The sequence below is a fragment of the Cydia strobilella genome, chromosome 9, assembly GCF_947568885.1.
Source record: "Cydia strobilella chromosome 9, ilCydStro3.1, whole genome shotgun sequence".
NCBI lineage: Eukaryota > Metazoa > Arthropoda > Insecta > Lepidoptera > Tortricidae > Cydia > Cydia strobilella.
This window is the reverse complement of record NC_086049.1, coordinates 18,504,901-18,518,950: the sequence shown is the minus strand read 5'-3', so window position 1 is coordinate 18,518,950 and position 14,050 is coordinate 18,504,901. Positions and strand designations below refer to the sequence as shown.

Below are 14,050 nucleotides of genomic sequence, written 5' to 3'. Positions count from 1 at the left end.
TAGAGTAACTTATACTAGAGCGGTACTGTCATAGTAAATTTTGTAACCCCAGTAAATTCACTGCCATCTGTCGACACACTTTAAAACTAAAAATAAATATTTATAAAAATACGATAAAATGTATTTAAATATGGATAAATGATTTTTTTATTTGCATTAAATATTTTTATATTATTTTGACCCATGTTCTTTCACTGGTATGCGTTAAAATTATAAATAACAAACGAAACAGTCAACGCCCTCTATACGAGTGTAGGCCAAAACTAGTGGCGCCATCTGATCGAGTCAAATTTTCGTGATTTTCGAGGCACGTTTTTTCCTTAAACTGTATCCATCTATTACGGAGTTATATCTATCTTTGGTATTACTAAGACTCCGCTGTCTGTCTGTTTAGTAGACTGTAATATAAATATAAGATAGTTGCCATTTTACAAATTAATCCGCTTTCGTAGTTAACTCAATGCACCATACTTTTAAAGAGTTTAGCTTCCGAATAATACTATTACCAAAGATAGATATAACTCCGTAATAGATGGATACAGTCTAAGGAAAAAACGTGCCTCGAAAATCAAGAAAATTTGATTCTCGTTCAGAGGGCGCTACTAGTTTTGGCCTACAGTCGTATAGATGGCGTTGACGGTTTCGTTTGTTATTTAACAATTTTAACGCATATCAATGAAAGAACATGGGTCAAAATCATAAAAATAATTAATGCAAATAAAAAAAATCATTTATCTATATTTAAATACATTCTATCGTATTTTTATAAATCTTCATTTTTAGTTTTAAAGTGTATCGACAGATGGCAGTGAATTTACTGGGGTTACAAAATTTACTATGACAGTACCGCTCTAGTATCAGTTACTCTATGCTATTACTTATTCTGTGCTTCCGATCTGTGATCTGTCCTGAGAATTCCTCTATTGCGTCATGAAGTTTCACAGGATGCAATTATTATAAATTTTCCTTTACACTGTTGCATATTCCATTCACCAAACAGAATACAAGGTACAAGATACAAGATTGAATGCCTGTTAAAGCCCCTAGGCTAGACCACAAGTCACAACACAGCAAAGATAAGCCGGTTCAACAACAATTGACCAATCATGAACCTTAACACCTTTCATTAAGGTATACGAATCGTCAGATAACATTGTGCAGTATAACAGCAACGCTAAATAACCGATTATGAACCTTAAGTCCTTTCATTAAGGTATACGTATCGTGAAATCATTGCACAATGTATGTACATTAACTATCCAATAGTGAACTCTATGTGTTTGTAATAAGGTATAAGAAACGTCAGTGAATATTGTCATACATTCATACATAATGAGCACCTGCCAGTAATTGATTGTTCGTAATAATGTAGTAGATCAAGCTACCCTTATAATGAAGGTACCTAGGTTCTAGGTTGTATATGAATATTCAGACCACTAGCAAAAACCAAAAAGCTTACATACTAAAGTGTGGCGAGATCTAGAGTTTGGGCCAAATGTGCCATTCTCAATCAAAAGGGTACTTATTGTAGGCTGTCAATAAGGAGCTATTTCCATATAGCTTTAATTTGAAATAAACCTTATCGACTAGCGACAATGTGGTACCTTTTGGTTGAAAACGTCGCAAATATTCTATAACTTTTTCTTTTTCGGCATATTCGGTAAGCTTTTCAATGTTAATTCCCTAGTAGGCGTTCACTCCGCGATTTCGTCGCGTCGCTACAAGTACATACGGCCCACACCAATTTTGGTGTCTAGCCATAGTAATTGCCGCGCACCGCTACGGAACGGACGCCTGCTCGCGCTTGCGCCACCTAGCGGTCATATCTGTCGTAATAGACGCGTTTTTTAGAGAGTGAAACTTGTACTATTATTTATTCTGCGCCCCTAAGAACAAACAGGTCAAAAGGCAATAGATTCGCAAACGAAAATGATCGTAACATCTTATAGATTCAACATGTCCCATCGTGTCCAAAGGAGCCCACTTACTATCAGTATAGTATATATTTTTTTAAATATTGTCATCATTTACATTGTTTTCTTGTGTTCTTGTATTGACATTGTTTTATATTTCTTATTTTTTACTATTGTGACATTTTAGCGTTTTTAATTTATTTCTATTTGCATTGTTTTGTTAATATTAATTGTAACTTCATTTATACTGATGTTCATATCTAATTCTTATTATTATTCTCTGTATTTATTCTTTTTCTTATGTTAGGTTTTTTATAATATGCATATAAAAGTAAAATATAAAAACACTTACAAAACAATACAAAATACATATAAACAAATTATAAAAAACCTAACCTAGGGTGCCGCCAGCAGCGGGGCAGGGCCCAAGCTGCCGGTGGTCAGGGCCGCAGAGAGAGGAACCGGCGGACTATCCGCGCCGTGTCCAAGATCACCGCCTTCTGCATCTGACCCTTGATCCAACCACCTAGCGAGAGTCTCTCAAGGTGTTGGTCGAGACTCTTCGCTATGAGACCGTTCGCTGAAACGACTATCGGGACAATGATCGTCGAATCAACATCCCACATGGCGGTTATCTCGTGAGCCAAGTCTAGGTACTTACTGGACTTGTCCTTCTCGGCTTTCACGAGATTCTCATCATGGGGGATGGTGATGTCGACGAGCACGGCCCGGCGCTGCGATCGATCTATTATCACAATGTCAGGCTTATTGGCTACAATAGTCCTGTCAGTGATGATAGATCGATCCCAATAGAGCGTGGCACGACCATTCTCGAGAACTGGCACAGGTAAATTATTATTATTATTACAAAATAAAAACGATCATTATACGACAAGTAGTACAAGCTAAAATGTACGTATACTTTACCTGTGTGATAATTGTATACATGTGATAAATAAACTAAACTAAACTAAACTATCAGTTCGCCGGACGATATCGGCCTGTCAGTTAGAACAAAAATATGAAAGTTCCGAACAACTGACAGGCCGATATCGTCCGGCGGACTGATAGTCAGTCCCTTGATAGCGTCAGACAAAACGTAACTTACATAAAAAAATATTTGCCTAATTTTAATTCGGCCGAAAATCGTATTCGGCCGATCTCTAACCATTTTATATAAATAGATCAGATACAACATTACTTAAGGTGCTGAAGGGTCACGGTGTATGCTTCGCACCCGCAATGTAAGCAATTGCAATGACACCAGAAATTAATCAAAATTTTATATTCCTCCTGCGAAGTAATTACCGAGAAATTACGGTATTTAATCATGTTTTTTTTAAGTATCTAGAAAACTAAGATGACAGGTAAGTATGTACGTAACAATATATTGACAATTACGCCTGACGCAATTGTTTGCAATTTGATTTTTTCCGACTGCGGGCAGCGTAGACTAGGTTATGTTTTTAATGCATGCTTGTCTGATGTGATGTTTTATGTTCCCACAAAGTGCACTCGTAATACTACAGAATTACGAAAATACTAAAAATGTATATTCACGACTTCTATAGGTTCTTAACCTCCTAATGCCCAAGGTCCTACGTAGTACGTATAGTACTTCTTCAGTTCGATGAAGTTTAAACCATATTCAATTGGAACAGAATTGCATTTCTTTTGTTTCATTTAATTTTCAAACAAATAAAAATCAACTCTATTCCCTGCACTATAGGTTCATTTCAGTGGTAAATTTTAAGTGGCTTAGGTTAAAAAATTTTTTTATGTAAACACAATAGTGAAAAAAAAACTATGCCCAACAATGCGTAAATTTGTGTTGTGATTTAATTAAAAACCACACAACAATACTTAACGTAACCTGTAATGTAATTAACTTCAATAAATCACAATACAGTTAACGAAATCATCTAACTGCGAACAATGCAAAAGATAAGACAAAAATATCCTGATTACAGTAATTACACGAATACACTCTAAAATATAAAACGGATAAAGGGCCAAAAGTTACCTTAATGTCTAGGCAATAAGGTCGTGTACACATATTTTTAAAGCTTTGTTCGTGTCTACTTTAACTGTAAATGAACATACACATTCATGTTTAGGTACCAGGGTACCATGGATATGCAGAGGATGAGTGTAGGAGGTATATTATTGGGGTAGACTACCTCCCCAAGACTACGTTTATGCATCCGCCCTGCATGCGTCTGTAGGAAGTAGACAGGGAGCACTAGACAGTACTCTCTCCATGCGGGTGTTAAGCCTGGTGACCGAAGAGTCCGAAGACCACTGAGAGTTGACCGGAAGTACTATAGCAACTGCTGCTGCGACTGGGTGTATAGCAGCTGACATTTGGAACTCCGTAAGCTACAGGACTAGAAAATCCTCATGTCATTGTATGTGCAGTTTCATTACAATGCAACACGTAGTTTTAAAACGAGAACGAAACTCCGTTTGTATGGGAAGGTGAAATTCGGCCGAGCTTGCTGTTGTTGTTGATCAAATCATCACTATGCATTGCATAGAATTACTGGGGTGGAAGACTAGAAAATTAGCTTTTTTACTATTAAAGTACCTAGCTTAGCGCTACTAAGTTAGGCTTAAAGCATTGGCGCACCTATTAGGCGTTGGCGAATGGGGCCTTCGCCCACGGCCTCCTTAATACCTTGGGAAAACACACTGAAAAGGGCCTCGCCGATGTGGTTTTCGCCCACGGCTAGATTGGTTCACGCTAGGCCTCGCGGCTAACTTATTTGCGAATCGTTTAGTATGTGCTATCTAGTGAGCCAGTCTGTGAGTGTTGTGTCGAATTTGCATATAATTGTCGGATGTGAGCGCGCTTCGGTGTCGTAAATCTTAGTACAAAGGCGCTGCAAGTAAATATATACTTATAGATTTTTATATGTTAAGTGTTGTAACTTAAGCATTGGCTATGGTATATTAAAGCACCTATTACTTATGTTGTCTACGTGCGCTTAAATTCAGTGTATGAGAAAATTAAAAAAAACCGGCCAAGTGCGAGTCGGACCTCACTATTTATCATCATCACGCTAAATTCCGTGCCAAGACTTACAGTGTTTTATTAGCCTATACAACCCGGTCACAATATCTGTGCACCTCGCTGGAATGTGGCGCCTCTCCCGCTTCCCCTGTCACCTCTCCGCGCACTCCCCGGTGCGACAGTACGGTTAGCATCTTCGTTGCCGCTACACCTCCACATTTCTCGAAAAAACTTTTTTTCACACCGTACCCAGATCGCCGATATGACGTCACGAGGTCAGGTGCACAGATATTGTGACCGGGTTGTAAATATGAGGCAGAGCTATAAATAACACGATTTCACAAAAACTGTCCCCTGTCCTAAACCTCGCGCGCATAAATTTCACCCGACTGAACGATTTCATAACAGGTCCGAATATTTTTTTCTCGTAGTGTAAAAAATTCAGTAAAAAAAAAAAATACTTGGGAGTGTATTAAAAAAACCGGACAAGTGCGAGTTTGTGTAACTCGCGCACCGAGGGTTCCGTACAAACTTTAAATTATCTCATGTTACTATAAACAGAAAATACTTGTCCAGAAGCAAACATAAGTATACCAAGCAGTGTTGGCCAAAACGTTAATGCAATTAACCAGTACCAAAGATAGATATAACTCCGTAATAGATGGATACAGTCTAAGAAAAAAACGTGCCTCGAAAATAACGAAAATTTGATTCTCGATCAGATGGCGCCACTAGTTTTGGCCTACACTCGTATAGAGGGCGTTGACTGTTTCGTTTGTTATTTATAATTTTAACGCATACCAGTGAAAGAACATGGATCAAAATCATATAAAAATCATTAATGCAAATAAAAAAATCATTTATCCATATTTAAATACATTTTATCGTATTTTTATAAATATTTATTTTTAGTTTTAAAGTGTGTCGACAGATGGCAGTGAATTTACTGGGGTTACAAAATTTACTATGACAGTACCGCTCTAGTATAAGTTACTCTATGCTAGTACAGATTGAACCGTAAACTGTAACTGTCCGTTACGGTTTACGGTTCAATTTGTACTGGTTAATGATTAATTGCAATTAACGTTCGGCCAACACTGATACTATAAGCATAATTGTGTACGGCGCAATCGCAGCGCAGCGCCATCTATCGGCACATCGGCTAACTAATTTGTACGACCTATACAGATAGACAGACAGCGGAGTATTAGTAAGACGGGACCGTGAACCGTGATAGCTAGTTGAAATTTTCACAGATGATGTATTTCTATTGCCGCTATAACAACAAATACTAAAAACCAAATAAAATAAATATTTAAGTAGGGCTCCCATACAACAAACGTGATTTTTTTGCCGTTTATTTGCGTAATGGTACGGAACCCTTCGTGCGCGAGCCCGATTCTCACTTGGTCGGTTTTTACCCTTTGGGTACGGAACCCTAAAAATGATTTGGTAAACAACACCAAATCCCGAAAAACGACGGCGTTCATAATATCACAATATTCACAATTATCTTATCTAAAGTGGCTGCCATTGCAATATAATCCTACTCGAGATTATGGGTTGTATGAGTCCCACACCCACAACTGATTATACATGTGTTGTGCTGTCAATGTGGGTATTTTAGAATTCTAGTCCTCGTCTTTTAGGCTTAACGCGTTTTTTTTCTAAATTAGCCAATAAGTAGAAGTCTGAAATTTAGTTCAAACTTTGAATTAAATAAAATGACTTCAGGCCGTTCCATCTGTTTGCCGCTGTCTCTGTCACATTTCGCAAGAAAGAACGGGAAAGATCATGCGCGCCAAGTGTCAATTTTCATCGAATTTTGTCGATTATTATTTATTTTAAAAACATTACCTTACAATATCGAAATTCGAAAGCTATGAAATTACTATTTAAGTTAAGATTGTCTTCTTTCTTTTTTTGTTTATAGTATCACATAATAAATAACCAAGTAAAGTTTGATTAAAAGTCCGAGTTAGAGGTTACTTTGGGAATTAATTGTCTCGAGCGAAGTGTCATAATTCGTGTATCGGAAGCTATGTTATTAAAGATAATATAGTCAAGAACTACATATATTTTTTCCACGTCTACGAATATCAATGCCTCTTAGAAAAACATGATCATATAAGGAGATTTTTCGCCTTCTGGCTCAAGGAACCGCCTTCATAGTTGTTCATAACATTCGGAATTCTTAGAAATATCTACATACTTACAAAAAAATTCAAGATACGTAGTTGTCACGGTTTAGACACTTGTTTTAGTCACTCGCGCGACATGTTTCGGAGAGCCTAGGTCTCCTTTCTCAAGCACTAATACACAACATGTCGCGCGAGTAACTAAAACAAGTGAGTCTAACTCTAAACCGTGTAATTATTTAATGTTAGTATGTCTCACAACAGTTTAATTCTATACGTAGTTGTTATTATCACATATCTACAAATTCTACAATCATAATGCATTGACATTTCCTCTCTTAGATAAATGACATAATTCCTATTGAATGAGGTTTCAAAAAGACTAACATTCTGTACTCGACTAAAAACTAAAATGAATCGGGACTTTTTAGGGTTCCGCACCCAAAGGGTAAAAACGGGACCCTATTACTAAGACTCCACTGTCCGTCTGTCTGTCACCAGGCTGTATCCTTCCTTATTGTACTTTAAGCATTTATGCGTGAAAGTTGAAATGAAAGGAAAAAAGCTGAATATAACAGCAGGTCTAATGGATCGAATTTAAACTGTTGTGAGACATACTAACATTAAATCATTTTACGGTTTAGACTCACTTGTTTTAGTCACTCGCGCGACATGTTTCGGAGAGCCTAGGTCTCCTTTCTCAAGCACTAATAGTGCGAGCAGCGTTCACGACGACCGTGTATTGCGTACACAACACACGGGTAACATGTCGCGCGGCGCGAGTGACTAAAACAAGTGAGTAAACCGTAAAATGATTTAAGGTCTAATGGAAATTACCCGCATGTAGGAAAACCGCAAACCAAACTATGCCATCCGCATACATAGATATAAATGACTGTTTCATGGCTTAAGTTATGTTTTAAACTTTTAACTATTCTAACCTAACCACATTCTGACGCTTCGTTACCAATCGAACTTTAAAAAATCTTAATTTGATTTGATATTTATTTGACACTAGCTTTTGCCCGCGACTTCGTCTGCGTGGACTTAGTAACAGCTAAAGTAAGTATAGCGCCTGGAAAAATTCTCATAGCAATTATTCAATTTGAGCATATTATGCACACAAATTAGCAGGCACTTCATTAATTATCTCAATTCCACCCCGCTTTTTACTTTTTTAAGAGATGATTTTCGGGATAAAAACTTTCCTATGTCCTTCTCAGGTACTCAACCTATCTTTATGTCAAATTTCATCTAAATCGATTCAGCGGTTTAAGCGTGAAGAGGGAACACACAGACAGAAAGACAGACAGACTTTCGCATTTATAATATTACTAGCTTTTGCCCGCGACTTCGTCTGCGTGGAATTTGTAATTTGGGTAACTTATCTTTTACCCAACTTGTTTTTTATAGATCCCCGATGGTCCGAAAGATAGATAAGATAAGATAAGAGAAGAGAAGAGAAGATGAGATTTTTGGGGTCAGTACTACCCGATGTCCTTCCCCGGGACTCAAACTACCTCTATACCCAATTTCATGTAAATCGGTTCAGTGCTTATTGATTCCCCATACAAATTTCCACCCCCCTTTTCACCTACCTAAAGGGCGATTTCTGCAATAAACACTACCCTATGTCCTTCCCCGGGACTCGAACTATCTCTATGTCAAATCTCAACTCAATCGGTTCAGCGGTTTAAGCGTGAAGAGGCAACACACAGACAGACTTTAGCATTTATAATATTAGTATGGATTAGTATGGATTGTGGCTCCTCTACAAACAACATTTACAGCTACTTCATATAAAAACAGGACAAGTGCGAGTCGGACTCGCCCACCGAGGGTTCCGTACTTTTTAGCGGCAACAGAAATACATCATTTAATTTTGTGAAAATAAAGTACGTATTGACTCAACGTTCATAAATCATATTTCATACGTCGCGTGACGCGTTACCGAGGCGATAACCACGATTTCGTTACAAACCCGCAATCAATTAAACATAAACACTACTATTTACCATTTCGAAAGCCGATTTTCGTCTAGAACACTCGATAAGTCAACATGTAGTGATATTTAAATATGAAACGAACGAAAACCGGACAAGTGGGAGTCGGACTCGCCCACCGAGTCATAGCGGCAACAGAAATACATCATCTGTGAAAATTTCAACTGTCTAGCTATCACGGTTCATAAGATACAGCCTGGTGACAGACAGGCAGATGGACAGTGGAATCTTAGTAATAGCCCGTTTTTACCCTTTGGACACGGAACCCTAAAAGTGCCATTAAAATTTGACACGATAAAAAAACATCCAATTCATAAATTTTTGCCGTTTTCCTTTTCAATATACTTTTTTTTTTCTATCAAGCGCATCGTAGTAAATACATAGTGGTACTAGGCTAGCAGAATCTATAGAGAGATATAGCATAACAGCGACACGAGTTTTGTGCGTGCTAGATACGCTATACCTACTTTATATGTGTGCAGTAATATTTCCAACGCTTACAAAACACTTTTTGATCTAATACTTAGATCAACCAGTATAAATCCTTTTGATAATAACGTACATTTGTTATACATCTCTAGGTCAGGTAAGACTGGTTTTTACAAATATTGAGACTCGCCTTGTACAGTGAATAGAATACGTAGCCAGGTAGCGTATCAAACGTATCGAGCGACGCTAACGGAACAAAATATCAGTCAAGTACCAGGCTCACAGAATAGTGAAGAAGCTATGCGATCGTAGAATAACATAATATCGTCGCTATACTTACTCAACCTCATATCTGCAACAATCATTTGATGGAATGTCGCTTTTCTTTCATTCGGAATACGGGTGTTTTTGTCATCAAATGAGTGTTGCCGATACGAGGTTGAGTAAGTATAGCGGCGATATGTGTGTTGTGTTGGGCAAAACATAAAAGCGTAATACATATAATAACGTATGTTTCGAAAATATGGTAGCCATTATCTAAACGAAGTGGTATTAGCGAAGTGGAGTCACGCATTTTGACCTTCTTCGGCCATGTACGCATATCTCGTTGTGGTAATAACTCCATAGAGCGTCTCGTAGTGCAGAGAAAAGTTGCAGGTACTAGGCCACGTGGTAGACTGGTAGATCATCAATGAGGTGGACTGACCAGATCAAGGCCGCAACTAAGTGCTCGGTGCACGAATGTACCCGGAAAGCTGCAGTCCGCGACGAATGGCGTCGTATTACCAAGATCATCACTCATAATTCACAATGATGGATGGATGGAGGAACCAACGAAAACAAGGAGAATATTAAATTGAATAATAACCAATTTGAATGATGAATAAATGACATTGCTCTTAAAACTCCTTGATTAAGGTATCAGAACTTAGCAGAAGATGTACGGCCACAGCACAGACTTTATTTGTTGACCCATCTCCGGTTCAAGTTACATAATTTGCTTGTCAATACAGGTCACATTTTACACTTATAAAAAAATTTATGTACATATGTTCGTTAATATAATTAATTACATATTTCATAACATTTTTAAACTTAAAAAAACATTATTAGATTTAAATATAACATGAATATATATTTTTTTTTTTAAATTACCATGCAGAAGTCAACGACCTCATCGAGTATTTATAAATTCGTCAATGCTGTAGAATGCTTTTTCTATAAGCAGCAGTTTAAGTTTAGATTTAAATACTTGGTTACTATTTAAGTTAAGTATATCTGAGGGTAATGAATTGTAAATAGTTGGTCCCATGACGCTGAGTGACCGTCGTGATTTGGCGAGTCGGCGCCTCGGGGCAAGTAGCCGGGGACGTCGCCGTCGCTCACTACTAGAACGTTTATAGTTCTGTATGTTTTGCCTAACGTACATACACGCGGCCAGTATGTATACACAGGGTAGGGTAAGGATCTTGTGTTTCCTAAACAACTGTTGTGCCGGAGCGGATGGTCCACCGGCTTTCCATCAATTACACGAATGGCGCGTTTTTGCATTTTGAACGCTCTGTCCCTCTCCGCAGCCGTGCCGTAGCCCACAGTTCCACTCCCTGAACTAAAATCGAGTGAAAATAACCATAGTAAGCCATCTTTAGGTTTTCGATTGATAGACTGCCGGCTAACCGGGACAGGGCGTAACATGCTGAGGCCAGTCTGTCACAGATCATTGAAATATGAGACGCCCAAGTCAGCCCAGAGTCGATCATGTATCCCAAGTACTTAGTAGTATCAACTTGTGGTATTATTGTGTCATTTAGTACTATATTAAGTTTATTTTTTATTGAATTCCTTAGTTGAAAATGTATAATATTGGTCTTTTCAGGGTTAAGTGACATGCCATTAGAGGTGAACCATTTTTCTACTAGTTTCATTACATGACTGAGGTTAGATGTTAAACTATCGAAACAGTTGGCATTAACAATTATACAAGTGTCGTCTGCAAATAACACATATTCTACGTCTGGACAGGCTGTTGTTATGTCGTTGGCGAGTATTAAAAAAAGATTGTTTCCCGCGACAGATCCTTGAGGGACGGCGCTGCTACCAGTTGACTCAAGGTCAGATTTAGAGTTGAGCACGTAGGTGCGTTGCTTTCTATTTTCTAGGAAAGACATAATCGTTTTATGGAAGGTTCCCGTGACACCGTACTCAAACAATTTCTTAAGAAGAAGAGAGTGATTGATAGTCTCGAAGGCGCGCGACAGGTCGCAGAAGATGGCGGCAACCTGTCGCGAGTCCTCGAGATGCCCCAACACTCTCCCCACCACGTCCCGCACGGCATCTAAAGTCGAGCGACCAGGCTGGTACGCATATTGCTGGCTATTTAATAATCTGTTAGATGTAAAATGTTGCATTAATTTATTACTAAGTAGCCGCTCAAATATCTTTGAGATGATAGGAACAAGTGATATTGGTCTATAAGACTTAGGAAGACATAATTCGCCCTTGCCTTTGTATATAGGTTGAACCTTAATTAATTTTAAAATGTCAGGGTAGGTACCCGCACTGACGCATTCATTAAATAATACTAACGCTTATGACATCTCCAATGTGAAGTAAACCCTAAATGGCTCAACAATTAAAGTCCGTGACTGTAGTTACCTACTGTTGTGAAATAGCGTTCTGGCGTTTCGGCCATTCTGGCCTCGAATGTCCATTTCCCAGAATGACCACTCCCTGTACGTCCAATTCCCCGAACGGCCAGTACTGTACGTCCAATTCCCCAAACGTCCAATTACTCTACGTCCAATGTCCAATTACCCGAATGTCCAATTCCCCAAACGTCCAATCCCTGTACATCCAATTCCCTGAATGTCCAGTCCTTGTACGTCCAATTCCCCAAACGTCCAGTCCACGTATCCACTAGAGGCAGCCTCGGGTCGAGCGCGCCTACGCCCGTCTTCTTGTGCATCTTGACAGACTTTCCTACCAGAGGATTTTCTTAATGCTTTTTTCGACAAATTATATTTTCACAAGTAAAAAATTTCAGAACGTTGAATTGGCAAATCATCATGTGACCCAGAGTTAGTCCCAGCATTTTGCGAGTTATCATTTGGCATTGGACACAGGTTAGTATAGTCCGCGCATCAATTCTGTGCTATCGGGGATGGAGGAAATGGGAGGGTGTGCGCCCCGTCCATCCGTACGTCGCGTCACACCCCACACTCGCTCGGAACCAGTGTTGGCAACGATACGAATGCAAATTTATCAGTCTTGTCCATAGGTCCGTCTTATATGCACAGGGCGACAGAAATAAATGATTATGATTATGATTACGCTATACATCAAAATTGACTTGCGGTTCTATATGTGTGAACGGCACCTCTGTACACGCGGCATGCGTCATTGTGTAGTTGCTTAAAAAGAGCGGTCGGCAAAAGGTCATCAATCTGCTGTCGCGGGGCGAGGTAATTCGAATCGGGGCGGGGCGGTGCGTGGTCGTTCTGTATTGATATTGCTTATTCTGTGTTATACGTGCCAAATAAATATCTGCTGAAGATGCAAAAAGTTCCACGGCACAGTAGCGGTTAGAACAAAGTTTCTGTCCCCCCCCCCCCCCTTAGCGCCACTTGCACCATCCCACTAACCCAGGGTTAACCGGTTAAATCGGTAACCCAATGTCAGATACTGGTAACCATGGTTAGTAATACTAACTTAGTATGCGGAGGCTTTTTTAAACGGTGTGTCGCTAAATCACTCTCTCATCAGCCTCCATACAACAACCACCACTTTTTAACCGTTTTGGGCAACTGTACTCTTGTAACCAGAACCTATTGAAGATCACATCAGTTTATTTCAAATCGAAGTCTTTTTATTTGAGTCGTCGAGACCTGCACGGCGGCTACAGTATAGTGTTTAGTTCTTTTTTAGTTGTAGGTTAATTTAGTAAATACTAACACTAGTTATTAGATACTTAGCTTAAGATAAACTAACAAAGTCTATGGATTTGTTATCATCTGAAATAAATGATTCTTCTTCGACCTAGCGTTTTCCCGGCCTAGCGCCAGGGTCCGCTTTCCTACTTAATCTTCTCCACTTTGCCCGGTCTTCGGCATCCTCAAGTGTGAGATTGTTCTCTTGCATGTCCGCTACCACGACGTCCAGCCAGCGCTTCTTAGGCCTACCGCGGCCGCGTGATCTAGGGCCTTGGAGAGTGACATCTGAAATAAATGATTATATAATTTAATTACTAGTACCTAATAAGGCACTTACCGAGGTCGTGCATGCGATGCTGTGAGTCTTTTTGTGAAAGAGCAGCTAGGAGGCCTGCGTCGCCGACTCGCTGCCGCGCCACCGCGATGCCGACGGGAATCGAACCTACACCAAAATTAGGTAAAGAGTTATTCGTAACAACTAAAGCATAGAAACAAGTGACCACCACTAGAATATACACATAATATACATTGGGGCCGGAAGGTTCTGGAGTGGCGTCCGCGTACCGGAAGACGAACTGCCGGTAGGCCTCCAACGAGATGGAGCGACGACCTGGTGAAGGTCGCG

General features: G+C 39.3%; 1 protein-coding gene across 2 annotated transcripts in view; it reads right to left on the bottom strand.

Moving 5' to 3' along the window:
- Nucleotides 1–14,050, bottom strand: part of LOC134744450 (protein winged eye) — a 256,339-nt gene that overhangs the window by 101,640 nt on the left and 140,649 nt on the right. For both annotated transcript variants that reach the window (XR_010128090.1, XM_063678262.1), the window contains exon 7: nt 13,763–13,867. Coding sequence is in view for 1 of the 2 variants with exons in the window: in XM_063678262.1 (XP_063534332.1) it covers nt 13,763–13,867 (105 nt within the window). In the remaining variant the exon portion in view is untranslated. The remainder of the gene's footprint in view (nt 1–13,762; nt 13,868–14,050) is intronic.